This window comes from Buceros rhinoceros, unplaced genomic scaffold (genome assembly GCF_000710305.1).
Source record: "Buceros rhinoceros silvestris isolate BGI_N320 unplaced genomic scaffold, ASM71030v1 scaffold6495, whole genome shotgun sequence".
NCBI classification, from domain to species: Eukaryota; Metazoa; Chordata; class Aves; order Bucerotiformes; family Bucerotidae; genus Buceros; species Buceros rhinoceros.
The window spans coordinates 82,995-97,466 of record NW_010413531.1 but is presented as its reverse complement, the minus strand read 5'-3'; the positions used below and the strand labels follow the sequence as shown (position 1 = coordinate 97,466).

Sequence of the window (14,472 nt, the reverse complement as noted above, 5' to 3'; positions counted from 1 at the left end):
GGAGACAGAGTCTTTTGTGTTACTAAGGATTCTGACAGCCCACCTGGTAATTTTTTACACCCAAATCAGTAACTGTGCTTGAAGGTACCAGCTTATGTCCTCTCCTTTTCCAGCTTCCAATATTAAAATAGGATAAACTGACTCTCGCTTTTAAAGGAGATAAACGGGCTTTTAGCTTGGAAGTCCATCCTCTAGTCTAGCCTAGGAGTTTGGAACACAGCTTCTTTTAGATGAGCTTCTTTTAGGTGACAAAAACGCTCCATGGAGAAAAAAGAGCAGCTCATGGTTTAACTCAGCCCTCAATTCGAAGTCTGTAAGTAAGGGACCAGCAAGTCCAGTCGGCTGATATAAGGTCAAGTAATTTGCCACAAAGACACGCAGAAAAACCTTGTTTCCAGTAATAGTTCATTTCCGGGAACAATAGCTGTTAGTCTGCAACTGTCTGGAAATACAGCAGATGTTGTTAGCTTGGAATGAGTGGAGAATGGGGAATATTTGCTCTTTTCTATTTCTGAAGATGCATACATTCCTCTGAATATTTCTTGAAATGTGAGCACAATATACCATGACACAACTAACTAAACGCTGTTGAGTAGCAGTTTTTCAGTCTTAATAATATCCAAAATAATAAAAAGGGCAGTGATGTTCAATGCAACTTGATATGTATAAAACTCAGGAAGAGTATATTTCATTTTTAACACTAATCGTGCTTTTAGGCATCTTTCTCATTACAGCATATATGTCAGACGCACTCTGTTTTACCGAACTGTTTAAAGGTTATGCTGTCATTCAGGAAATGCCAACACTTAAGCTTATATGCAAAAGTTTAACTCTTCGACTTCGACTTCTCCTTGCCACTTGCTGTTTCATGTGCATTGTATCACCTAATACTCTGTGTGAGTAGAAATCTCATTAAAGCACGTTTTCTTTACTGTCAGGCATTAAGATTCTAGAAAACACCTGAAAAACTGAAAATGTTCAAAGAATGCCTTCATGTCTCAAATATATTCAATACTCTCTAGTAGTGACTTATGCAGTGCCTTGTAATTCAGTTACACTGTATTTATGGCCCTTAATCACAGACTAGTTGATGCTGGAAGAGACCTCTGGACATCCTCTTGTCCAGCCCCCTGCTCAAGCAGGGCCACCTAGAGCTGTTTGACCAGGACCAGACGGCTTTTACTGTTATTTTCGGTAGCATATTAGGATTTAACTAGCAAAGATTTTTTTTTTTTTTTACTCTACTACAAAATTTTAGCTGGAATATTGACTATGTGGTAACACTTTGTGATGAATTTGCAGTCAATGAACAGTATATAGTGTATAATGTATCACGTTTATCATGTTGTAGAACATTAAATAGTGGTTTATAGAACAGGGTGTTTTCATCCTTTAAAAGCATGTTTACAATAATTAACTGTAAATCTTCTGCTTTAAAGAAAGATAGGTTTATGTGTAGTATTATGACAGATGAAGGATGGAAAATGGTTGATGTATCCAAAATGAGCACATCTTTTAAATGATGGAGAAAAGCACTTTTTATATTCCAAAAGAAAAACATAACAGTATGTCCTAAACCCACTTGACTTCAGACTTTAGTGAAGCAGAGTTTAATTTAGCAGAAAGTGTACATCTGTGTTTTCTGCCCAACGTATACTCCTGTTCAAAATTACTGTAGACGTTTCACAGTTCATCAGAATATCTCAATGAGGAACAGTTGTCAACCTTGACATTTGTTAGATGGTTTTTTTTAGTTGTTCTCCTCCTCAATAGAGGCAGTTTCAGGTTTTTTTTCTGTAAACTAGCTGATACCTGGTGCTACTATCAGGGCAGGAGAACCCAGTTTTATGATACTGTCTTCCTAATATTAAAGGTTTTACAGAGAGTTTATTCAGGTAAAGCCAGATATAATCTTTGCCCTGTTTCATTGAATGAAAAAGATGAATTAAAAATCTTTTCATAAGCTAATTGAATATCTTGTTTATTTTGTGGCATGGGTGACTGATTGGAATAAAATTTCATTCATGGAAGAAATACAAGATAGGTGTTGCTCAAATAGGTGATACAGTCTCTACAAAGAAAAATTGGCATAAGATCTATGTAAAGAATAGTGTCACATAGTTCAAAGCAGCTCTGTAATATGAAGAAACAAGAAAGTACATTTAAGTAAATGTCAAACTGTCATTAGGTAGATATTTGTGATTATTGTCAGTTTACAAAAGTTTCTGAGATAAATTTGACATCTTAGTTGTAGTATTAGTATTAAATTCTAACATAGTTTGCTGTGTTTAATTACAATCCTATATGATTCAAAGACTTTATAAGGAAAAAAAATTAAAATAATCATCTGCCTTTCTGTTTTCATCCAAGATGGTTTTTTTATTTGCACTTCTCAACTTTTTTAGGTGTAAAAACCCTCCTTTTTAAAACATAACTTCTGCCTGTTTTTTATTTAGCTTCTCCTCAGATCTCACATATTATAGGCAGAGGTTATGTAATGCATTAAACCTCTTTTTCTTCTTCTTTTGAAGGCTTCAAAGCTTCCAATGTCAATAATTATAGTGGGGGTAGGACCAGCAGAGTTTGATGGTAAGTATTCTAGTGTTTTTCGTAGAATTCTTTATATTTGTTTACATTTTAGTAATATGCAGCTTTTCAAACAAATATTGTTCTTTAAAAGAACATAATATGGAACAAGCAGTAAGTACTGCTGACATTTCCAGCTGGATTGATTGATAACTCAGTGTGATTACAAGCTACCATGTGGAGCTGTGTACCCCCTCAGGCTCTTTGTTCAAGTCACAAAACCATATGGGGGCTCAGCATTTACAGAGCTTCAAAAGATGAGTGGAAAAAAAAAACCCCACAGGAAGGTAAGTATACTCAAGTAATGTTGAGTTTCTTCAGTGTGGATATTTAGTTGCCTTGTGAAGTGTAAGTTGACTGGAAATATTGATCATCTGTTCTTACTGCAGTAATAAAATTCTGAGAAAAACAAATACATTTGAGGACGTGATCTGGCTTAAACTGGATTTCACTAGATAACAGCAGTGAGCTGTACAGTGTAGCAGCATTGAGAGAATATTACAGCAGGAGAGAAATTACCGGAATTATTTACACATTTTTTCATGTGGTGTTCCTGAACACCATCCTCTAATGGAATAACTAAGCTGCTTCCATTATATGGACTAATTTGTTAAGTTCTGTGGTGTATATCACTGCACTATGAAGTGTAGACATTCCCTGTATATCTATTCCTCAAAGTCTTACATCCTTTCTTTTTAATTCTATCTTTTGTACATGAAATATACTTAGTACTACCACAGATGTAAATAGTCACTAATGACTGTAAATGTTAATTCTTTTACAAATATTCTAAGAGTTTGAAAATAAGAGATAAAAATAACACCTAAAAAGATTTATTTGGGGTTGACTTTCGTGTGGTTTTTGGCAAGTGGTATGTTAGTGATAATTTTAAGTATCTTACTCCTTGAAGAGAAGTGTCGAGGTGGACACTTACACTCCAGATGATTGTATGCCACAAACAAAAAGAAAAGACAGATTATCTTCATAGATGCATTTGGGGGAAATTTCCAAACTTCATTTTTACCCCTGGGAATTCCAACTTTAGTCATATTTAATGACTTTAAGTTGTTACTTACTTTTCTCTTTCTAAATTTTTTTCTAAATTTGCCTTTTCTCTTTCTCCCTGTTTGTCCAGTTGCCTTTTCTCTTGACTTGAACTTGGCTCCTGATTGCATCATTTATGCTTTCTAATTCTTGCACTGGATTAATTAGGTTTTGAAATGCTGGTTTCAGTGAACTCGGCCTACAGTCATTACTGTTCTAGTACAAATGTATTATTGCTGTATCCTATGACAAATTCTGTAAGAATAATTGCTGAAGATGAGTTATTCTCCACCTGTGAAAGTATAAACACAGCCTTACCAAAGAGGTATGCTTGCTGGTTTGACAGCTGGAAGGATTAAGGACCTTATCATGGTGTGTTTGGTTCTAAAGATGACAATAAAGGTAAAAAGTATGTATTGTCAGCATGAAAAAGCACAAAATAACTCTGAACCATGAGGTATTTTATGGCGCAAATGATCGTAAGAGTTACCTAAATAATTATTGTTGGTTTTGTTGCCCCGAAGTGTCAATTAACTAAAATTTTTCTCGATAAGATTGTTTTTGTTCTGTAGCTGAACTCACGATTAATTCATTTCGTTTTGTTTTTTTTTTTTTAGCTATGGAAGAACTAGATGGTGACGTAGTGAGGATTTCTTCAAGAGGAAAGTTTGCAGAAAGAGATATTGTGCAGGTAGGAGTGAAAATTTACTCTAATAGTTAGATTTTAGTGATCCTGATTGTTTTTATTTTTTGTGTCTATATTCTTCTATCTATATTTCTACCTTTAATTTTACCTTATTACCAACATACTTTATCTTGGTGTGTTCATAACAAGCTCAGAAACTCTGTAATACCTATTAGCCATATATAGCACATAGTGGTGGAGCTGCATTCATTAGGAAATGTCTGCTAACTGGCAGCACACTGATGTAAAATCTTAGGGTCTACAGCCATGGGAGAAGAGTTAGTTACCTCTGTACTGCAATCTCACCGTGATTCCATAAAGAAAAACTGCAACTTCTGTGGAAGTCGGCAATACCTAGACTTCTAACAAGAGTATTTGAGATGCCTAGGGTATCTTTCCTTGACTCTAACTCCCAGTCCAGATGACCATGAGTGTTTTCCAGTTCTTATGTTGCATCTGCCACGTATGACCATGCAGATATCTCAGGCTTTAAGGAACCTCGGATGATAGCTGAACAAGTTGCCCAGAGAGGTGGTAGATGCTCCATCCTTGGAAACATTCAAGGGCAGGTTGGACGGGGCTCTGAGCAACCTAATCCAGTTGAAGATGTCCCTGCTTGCTGATGGGAGTTGGACTAGGTTATCTTTAATGTTCCCTTCCAACCCAAGCCATTCTATGATCTGTGTTTATATGACTGAACCAAGCCCTCTCATCTACTGCTACTCTCATCTGCATTCCATGGACGCCTCTATTTCTCTACCAAAGTCCTCTGGTTCTCTTCCTGCTCTCTACACTTTAGTCAGCCCGGGAGTTCTCCTTCAAGCCTGTGGAGCCATTGACAGGATGGTAGAGCAGTTGTATGCACATACACATGTACCATAATCCCCCTTGCCCTCAGAGATGCAGACACACAGAGATGCAACCTCAGAGGCTGTCCAGACTATATACTCCATCCATGCTTCAGGCCTCCACATCATCTTGCCTCCTGATTATCTGCCTCCTGGACAGACTTTATTTAATAATTATTTTCTTGGTCAAATAAATCACCTAGCTGTGCATTTCTTATTTTCATGGGATATTAAAGTGGAACCAAACAAAAAGAAAGACCTTTGATGGCTTGATACACTAATCCCTGCTTGCTGAAGTATTAAGGAAGCTGACGTTCAAAAAGCAGCAAACTACTGAAAAATTAGATCAGCCAGATGACTGTAGAAAGAATGATATCTGTCTAAAACTAAATAATTTATGGAAGGCTTGTTTTCCTAGAAGTGTGTGAATACATTTGTGAATTAGAATATTTCAGTTGGAAGGGACCTGCAGTGATAATCTAGTCCAACTGCCTGACCAATTCAGGGCTCACCAAAAGTTAAAGCACATTATTAAGAGCATTGTCCAAACACCTCTTAAACACTGATTGACATACTTGGTTCGAACTTTACCTTAGATAGGCCGTTTCTTCTTCTACCTTTATTCCTCCTGTTTGTCAAAATTCATAGTCTTCACTTATTTTTCTTTGTGCTTATTTTCACTTATTTCTCTAAGTCAGGTTGTTTTTTTTATATAATTGTTGTTTAGTAGAAAATATATATGTATATTATATATGTATTTACATAACTGAGCTATATAAGTAGCTCATATTGCAGCTGATAATGTTTTAATATTGATTAAGGTCAGATTACACCTGATGAACCTTCGAACGTGTGTATTTGTTTTAATTTAGGAACCGAAACTTTTCAAAATGTTTAATGTTAAAAAGAGTGGTATGTGAGAATACAAAATAAACAAATCTACATAAATATATGGAAAATAAAATGATCAGATCTTTTTTCCAGTCTTAAAGCTTCTTAGTGCAATAAACAACCCCCTGCAGCGTTACAGGCTTGGGGAGGAGTGGCTGGAAAGCTGCCCAGCAGAAAAGGACCTGGGGGTGTTGGTCAATGGCTGAATATGAGCCAGCAGTGTGCCCAGGTGGCCAAGGTGGCCAAGAGCATCCAGGCTTGTATCAGCAACAGTGTGGCCAGCAGGAGCAGGGCAGTGATTGTCGCCTGTACTCTGCGCTGGTGAGGCCTCACCTTGAAGCTTGTGTTCAATTTTGGGGACCTCACTACAAGAAGGACATTTTGGTGCTGGAGTGTGTCCAGAGGAGGGCAATGAAGCTGGTGAAGGGTCTAGGGTGCAAGTCTTATGAGGAGCAGCTGAGGGAACTGGGTTGTTTAGCCTGGAGAAAAGAAGCTGAGGGGAGACCTAATCACTCTCTACAATTAGCTGAAAGGAGGTTGTACCAAGATGGAGGGACAAGTCTCTTCTCCCAAGTTATGAGTGATAGGGCAAGAGGAAATAGCTTCAAGCAAGGGGAGGGTTAGATTGGACATTAGGAAGAATTTCTTCACCAAAAGGGTTGAGGAGCTTTGGAACAGGCTGCCCAGGGAAATGGTGGAGACTCTGTATCTGTAAGTATAGAAGAGACTTGTACATGTGGTGCTTAGGGACATGGTTTAGTGATGGATTTGGAAGTTTTTCTGTTTACAGTTTGACTTGATGATCTTAAGACTTTTCCAACCTAAATGATTCTATGATTCTATAAATACTACATTAGAATTCCCTCTCTATATTTTTCCTAAATGGATATCAGAAATGAGAATGAGATGGCAGCAGTTAAATTACTCACATAATCCGTATGGATGTACATTAAAGTCATATATTCCTAACTTTTTCTAATAGTAGAAAAAGAGACTTTTTTTCATTTCTGCTACATAAAGAGAAAATAACTGGTGGGAGAGTGACACAGAAGAACCATTAGAAGAGTAAGACATGCTGGCTGCTTTAGCAGCATTTACAGAAAGGTAGATATAAAAGTAGGGATGAGGAGAAGCTGGACAGCTGAACAGGAGGAAAGAAGTAATGTTTCTCATTTTGTCAAAGCCCTTATAATGTTCCTTGGTCATCCATACCAGGCTGGAGAGGGGCTGTCTTAGTCTGTAATGCTATGTGCGTCAGTGCTGTTCAACAGAGCTATTTGTGGAGACCTGCCTCCAGAGCTGGAAGTGTTTCTGGACCCCAGACTAGAATTTCTGCAAAGCTCTGTGCCATGTCAGATTTCTTAGAGCTAGTTCAGCTATCTCTGGCAGGTATTGCAGTTCTGTTTATGTGCATTTCAATGTACACAACGTAATTATGCATAATTTCTCTAAACAACAGTAGCTGATAATTTTACATTCAAAAAGCGTAAATAGAGATCCTCAAATGTTATGAGATTTGTGAAAATGCTTTGCATCAAGAATATTCTAATTTCTGCTGAGAAATAAAAACCAATATGCACTGAATACCTTTTTGTATTTCTTTAGAATTTGTTGCATATTAGAAATTTAATAAAACATTTATTTACTGTTAACATATTTCAGTCAGAACTTTGCCCCAAACCATATTGAATTACTTGAAGGCAGTATAATTTTCTGCTCCTTTTCTGTCTAAACACTAACAAATACATTATAGGTTGGCTAAATAAATAAAGACGGATAATGTCAAACCCTTTAGGTTTGGTATGACCTTTATTTTATATCTGGCAGGATAAAACTGATTTGCTTTTATAAAATTAACTACTCAAATAGAAATAGTTTATCTTTTTTGTGTATTAGGTTAGTTAAAATTTTATAGTGAAATTAACCTTTAAGAGTCAGTATTATGAAATATTTTAATTAAATTAGTAAAGGAAAAATTTGCCTGCTAACAGTGAGTCTCCATATCTATTTTATTTATGACTGACACCAATCCATGTAGAGACATAACCTTTGTTATTCTCTCCTCACTGGTATACAGGGACACTGGTATTGCAGAGACTCTATGTTACATTTACCATGTACCAATGAAATGTAGCAGTTCTTCCTCAGTTTATTTCATTTCTGCTCCTTTTTCTATTTAAGAAGTTACAGGAAAATACTCGCAGTAATGTATCTATTGTTTCTCTTGAAAATGTTCTGTATTAGCCTTTTAAATTAAACTCTCAAACTATAGAAAAAGCACTTTCAATTCCATCAGTTTCCTTTTGTTTCATTCTAATTCATTCTTTTCCTCTGCCACCTCTACTTCTTCTACCTGGCTCTAGGCCTTGCTGTCACTGCCAGCTGTCTTTCTACATCTGTATGTGTGCTTGTCTGCCCGTCGTTCCTCCAGCTCCTCTGACATCTATATACCATAAGGAGAGGGGAGGGAGAACTGATTCGGGCCACCTGTATTGTGTAACGGCATTTCAACAATGACGCTGTTGGAATAGCCTCCCATTGCTGCAGAACAGTGGCTGAGTTTTCATGTCTGCACACTCATGGGTAAGGTGGTCTTTCAGGATAGGACACATTCTGCTCTTTACTCAGACAGCACGTGCTTTTTATGTAAGACTGACATTGCATTAGAAAATTAATAACTACATGAGGGGGAAATGAATGTCAAGCTTATCCCTTCCCAGCCGAATGTGTAAACCAGCAGGCTGCGGAGATGCTTGTTTGGTTTTGTTTTGTTATTGTTCTGACTTCATGCTTCTGGGGACAGTCAGATGTATTCTTAAAGAAAAGTTGATGGACTTTAAGGAGGAACAACCTCTTGAATCAAGGCAGTGCTGGGCTGGCATCTGAAAACTGCTAGAGATTTTTTTTTTTATGAAATGGAGGAGTCACTACTAATAAACCTCACAGTACGTTTCTGTCTCTTGTATTGAAGAGTTACTTACTAAACACAGAAATAGTTAAGACAGCTAATTATGGAACTGCAGATACCTTGCTTCCTGGCTTAATACCCTAAAATCAGGTTCCTTTTTGTCTGATACATTCTCGGACACCACAGAAAGAGGAGGTAAAGGATGCTGTTATCTGGAATAACAGCTACTCTCATTGAATAGTCTTGTTGACTGTGGCAGTCTGCACTAGCTGGCTCTGCTGGAGCAGCAAGGTTGGACTGAAGGATTCCCCAGAGGTAACTTCTAGCTTCAGCAATTCTGCGACTAAGTCATCATCTTCTAAGAAGCTGCAGATCTATTGCTTCCTGGGAAATGCCCCAATTGGTGGTAGTTTGCGCTTAATTCGGTGATAGACTTCAGTTTAGTTCAACATAGTGCAAGTACCTAGGCTTGAAGCCTTTTTTTCTGGCAAACTGAGATCCTCTTCTGGAGAGTTATGCAAAGTCGTCTCTTACATCAATTCTGAACACCTTTTAGTAGGAGATTGATGCCTAGATAGGTTTCATAACTCGAGGGTGAGAATTGCTTTCCAAAGTGGTTGTAAAAATGATTTAATTAAGTTCAAGTTCTTTATTGCTGAAATGTCTTGGTTTTGGTTGGGTTTTTTGGTTGGTTGTTGTTTTTTCTTTTTCCCATGGGCATTTTTTTTATTCATTTAGTATATTTAGTAGATTCTTTTGTTTGTTTCTGTCTTTTCTGGAAACCTCTCAGGATCTCAGAAATACACTGTGAGCTAAACCCTCACTGCAATTCAGTGTTCCCCTAAACCTTGAAAACTTCAATACTTTTTAGAAAAAAAGGAATTTAATCTGTAGCCTTGGGTACTGTGCATCTAAGAAAGCAAAATTTGTCTGGTTGATGTAATGGGCAAAAGAGTGTTCAGGTTTTAGAGCTGAGCCGGGAGATGAGAAATTTGTGGGTCTGACTTCTCAATCAGTTCTGGTTTTATCCCGGAGTACAACAGTTAACAGTCAAATCTTTTGTTTTTTGAAGGAGGGGAAACGCACCATTGGGCTTCAAATTCCAGCATAGCATAGCCTGGCGTATCAGAACCAGCAGCAGCTTTGGAAAATCCCGCTTTTGAAAAGTCACCCAGCTGTTGCGCTGAGATAGGCTCCAAAATCTGAGCAAGCAGCAGAACTTCCTGTCAGCCTTCCCTTTGGCATAACGTAGTGGCTAGCTTAACCCACTGCACCTCTGCGTACTGTCTGCTGTGTCTCCCCGCCATGGAGCATGGGTGGTTCCTTTTCTCTGTAGCACAAGCATCTCATTCATTATGAAATCCAGGCCAGGGCTGAGTAGCTAAATTCTTCAGTGTTGCAAATCTGGGTATCTTTTCTAAATCCGATCCTTTTTGCTTAGATTCATTATGCATTTGTTAGTATTAAAAGTGTTCAGGTGGTTCATGGTTTGACTAGGGATAGTGCAAAACGGTCAAGAATATAAAGTCATCCTTTGTCTTTCGCTCACTTCAGATGGCAAAAATTCTATTCACGAGCTGCCACGGCAGAGGCAGTCTGTCAGAGAGCCCCATGAGCAGGAAACAGAAGCTAAGAATAGCTTTCTGACACAGAATTATCATCTTGTGCAAAAAGGGTTGAGACATAACCCAAATAATCTCAATGAAACATGTAATTAGCAATCTGAGTTGGCCATGGCTTATGGGAAGCCAAGTGAAAGCATGACGCTGTTTCTATTAAAAGATGGATTTTTAAAAATTGAGGTACAGTGTGTGTACATAAAATATATAATACAAAATACAAAATATTGTCTATAAAATGTGTGAGGTAGCATATTCCTGTCTTCTAACTCCCTAGATAAAGCTTTCTTATTTTTACATTGCAAGATGTATTCTGTGTCCGCATAATGACCCATGGGAATGTCTTGTGTTTTGCAGTTTGTGCCATTCCGGGATTACATTGACAGAAGTGGAAACCACGTGTTAAGCATGGCAAGACTTGCTAAAGATGTTTTAGCTGAGATCCCAGAGCAGTTTCTGTCCTACATGAGAGTCAGAGGAATAAAGCCATCACCTGCACCACCACCCTATACGCCCCCGATTCACGTGTTGCAGACTCAGATATGACTGCTCTGAGGTGCTCAGTATTTATCACAAGTCAAGAGTCCCTGGATGCAGCAGCAGCTTCTGATAATGTTTTGGACCTAGAAAAATTCTCTTCACATACCAAAATTCTCCTATGGTTGCATGAGCAACTGGAAAGCTTTTAAATGCTAAGAGGAAAATGTCGATGTTCTCTCTGAGTCTTTTTGGTTGTGGTTTGTTGGGTTTGGGGTTTTTTGTTGGTTTTTTGGTTTTGTTTTTTTTTGACCAAAAAAAAGCCTACTTTTTTGATGTATTTATTGGAGGGGAAAGCACAAGTCAGGATTTCAACTCAGAAGATTCTGTCCTCTCTGAATACTGTGTGTATATAAATGTATAGGAATGCTATTACTCTGTATCAATGTTTACATGTTACTATTTTTAAATTTCAGTACTTTTATAACTATTCTTAAGAATAAAAGTTTGGAATATTGACTCACGTGTCTTCTAGCTTGCAATAGTTTGTCACCAGGTAACAAGAGAAGCAATATCTCTTTGAATGTTTGTCCAGACAAATACCAATGAAAGCTAAGAAAAGGACAAATATATTTGTGTTTCCCAGTACCGGAACCGCTTCAATCAGTGCTCAGTAATCTGGTCTCACGGTTTGAAGAGAAACTCCTGAAATGTGAATAACATAATTGCACATGACTTACGACTAACTCCAAACTTTGAGGGGGAGGTATGTGTATTTTTTCAGAGATTCTCCAGTTTCTAAGTTTACCTAAGTTTACAGTTTTTTAAAGTAGTTACTGAAGCAAATTAGAAGAATTACTTGCTATAAGTAATTAAAGAAAATTACCTCAAATCAGAACTATTAGAGTATTATAGTTGACTCACTGAGCTCATTAAATCTTATCATGCATTCCTTAAGGCACTGGAAATTTTGCATCAGAAAAGTCTTTTGGAGTGATTACAGCAGATGTTTTATAATGGACCATTTTAACCTTAATTTACGATTTTAACTTTTTTTGTCTAGATTGCCCATTCAAAGGGATGCTGGCTCTTAATATTTGGGTTTAATATTGTCATTTAATCACATTTCCATTCAGGGTGCATGAATGATAATGTTAATTAACTGGTTTAAAAATTGCACAACCATGTTGCTTTGTGCACTATTTTGTGTACAGAATTATCCAAAATTTTTATTATATGCCTGTTCATATATAATTATGAAATGGTTTTGCATGTACAGTTTTTATGAAATACACCGTTTTGTGAGTTCGTGTCAGGTACATTTTATTTAGAACTAATGGCCTTAAATTTCACAAAACTCCTGAAATGATTGTGAATTGCCTTCAAATACTGTTAAAACTGAACGTTTTAATTTTTTGTGTCACAGTTGTAACTGTCTTGTAATGTAACTTTTTTCTTTGCCTATAACCTGTTTACTACTTCTGTTTCTTACTACTGTATGTTGTAATGTACAGTATAAAACCAAGGTGCGTTTTTTAAGCATGAGAAGTTTTTTGCCAGAAAGCGTATCTTCAATATCAATGGCATATGACTATGTAAATGCCAAATCTTCCGTTTTTAAATATCTTTAATGTCCTTTAACTATCTCATGTGGAAAATTGCTTTTTCCAGATAATTATTCTGTTAGTAAAAAAAAAGAAAAATTTTTTTTGTAAAAAAAAATCTTCTTTTATTTTTATTTCAAAGCTGTTTTTACATAAATATGGACTTTAATTTTCTCACCAAAACATGTATTTCTTAGTGGATTGATGTTGCATGAATGAGATTTGATACCTGGCAACTACAAATTTTGATGAAAGTGCATCATAAAGAGTAAGTTTAAATCTACTGAATGGTGGTGCTCTTCTTCCATCTTCTGCATTTATTTTTTGTACTTACAGTGCTGGCACTTTAGAAATAACTGAATTAATACTCTATTTTTGTTGTTTCATTTGGTTAGACAATTCTTTAGGCTAATATTGTATTGGTTCCTGGTGGCCCATGTGTGTAACAGGTTTTCACTCTAAGGCCACAACTACAAACTTGTTTTATTTGGTTTAGAGCGATTTATTAGCTCTCATTTAATCAGCACCTTTTATTAATCCCAAAATCAGTCTCAAAACTAATTTAACTCATTTAACAAGTGAAGGAACCTTTGAAGATAGTTAATACTTAATCAAAATTATTTTTTCTATCCAGCCCAAGTACCAGCCTATTCTCTTCTGCCCTGCTGTTTTTAATTGTTTGCTTTTGGAGTCTAAATCTGACATATTTAATGGAAAGAAATAGATGTGATCAGTGGACTAACTATTCTAGTGGCAAAAGAAGACTTTTTCCAGACTTGTGACGTTCCCTGTATGTTTGACATCTTGCTTCTGTAGTGTGTATGAGAATCATTGCACAGTCATTCTACTATTACAGATGAGAATTAATGGTCAGGACTTGAATTTCTTAAAAATGTCGCATGCAGCCATTTTTTACTTATGGCTTTAGTCTTAATAGAACGCAAAACTGTATTCCTTCCCAAGAAAGGCTAGCTGCCCCCAAATCCTGATAATTTTCCAAGACTGAAGAGTAACAGAGAGTATTTATGTTTGAGAAGTAAAACATGACATGTTAGGCCACAAGTGAGTTGCCTTGAGAGAGAAAGTGTTGGCCTTGATGAAAGCTCTCTACCTCTGGTATCCAACTGGGAACAGGTGTTTTCTTTTTAATACGTGGAGAAAATGCTATGGCAGGGTGAACACTGTACAAATGTTCCTAGAAATGAGACAGAACACTGCCTCATGGAGAATGTAATCTGAGAGTGACTGTTTACGGTTGGATTCCAACCAGTGAGGAATTGTTCTCTAATCTGAAAGAAGAAACTAGTTTAATCTTAGATACAAAACAGAATTTTGTAATTTTAGGCAAAGATGGTAACCTCTACAAGAGAATTTATGTGGGCTCACTTCTCTATCAGCTCACTTCTATGCACAAGAAGGTTTGTTAAGCATGGTCCCCCAGGGAGGTGTCTGAAGGAGAGGAACAGAGTTCAGGAGAGCAGGTATTCTCTGAGAAGACACATTTTTAAAAAGCTGGAAATTCTCACCCAGGTAGGGACAGATGAAATTCACTCCAGAATACTTTATAAAATGGCTGAAACAATCAGAATGATAAATGATTATCATCTCCAAGAACTAATAAAAGGGCACGTAATGACAAATTATGTGGGAAATCAGGGAGCATGTTAAGAGGCTATTATGACTGTATCAGAAGTTCTTTAAACAGAAAAATCAACAAGAATAGAAAGGGAGAACATGTTGCTATGGATAAATGTAAAAGCACAGATAAGTGTGAAAAAGGACAGAAAAACACTAGATAAATGATGACTGC

The 14,472-nt window shown here is 36.8% G+C and overlaps 1 protein-coding gene across 1 annotated transcript in view; it reads left to right on the top strand.

Annotated features, from left to right (window-relative positions):
• CPNE8 (copine VIII) overlaps positions 1–11,127 on the top strand; it is an 87,987-nt gene extending 76,860 nt beyond the window's left edge. Inside the window, exons 18-20 of the mRNA XM_010136786.1 lie at positions 2,532–2,589; positions 4,248–4,321; positions 10,939–11,127. Of these exons, the coding sequence (XP_010135088.1) occupies positions 2,532–2,589; positions 4,248–4,321; positions 10,939–11,127 (321 nt within the window). The remainder of the gene's footprint in view (positions 1–2,531; positions 2,590–4,247; positions 4,322–10,938) is intronic.
• Positions 11,128–14,472: the final 3,345 nt, after the last annotated feature.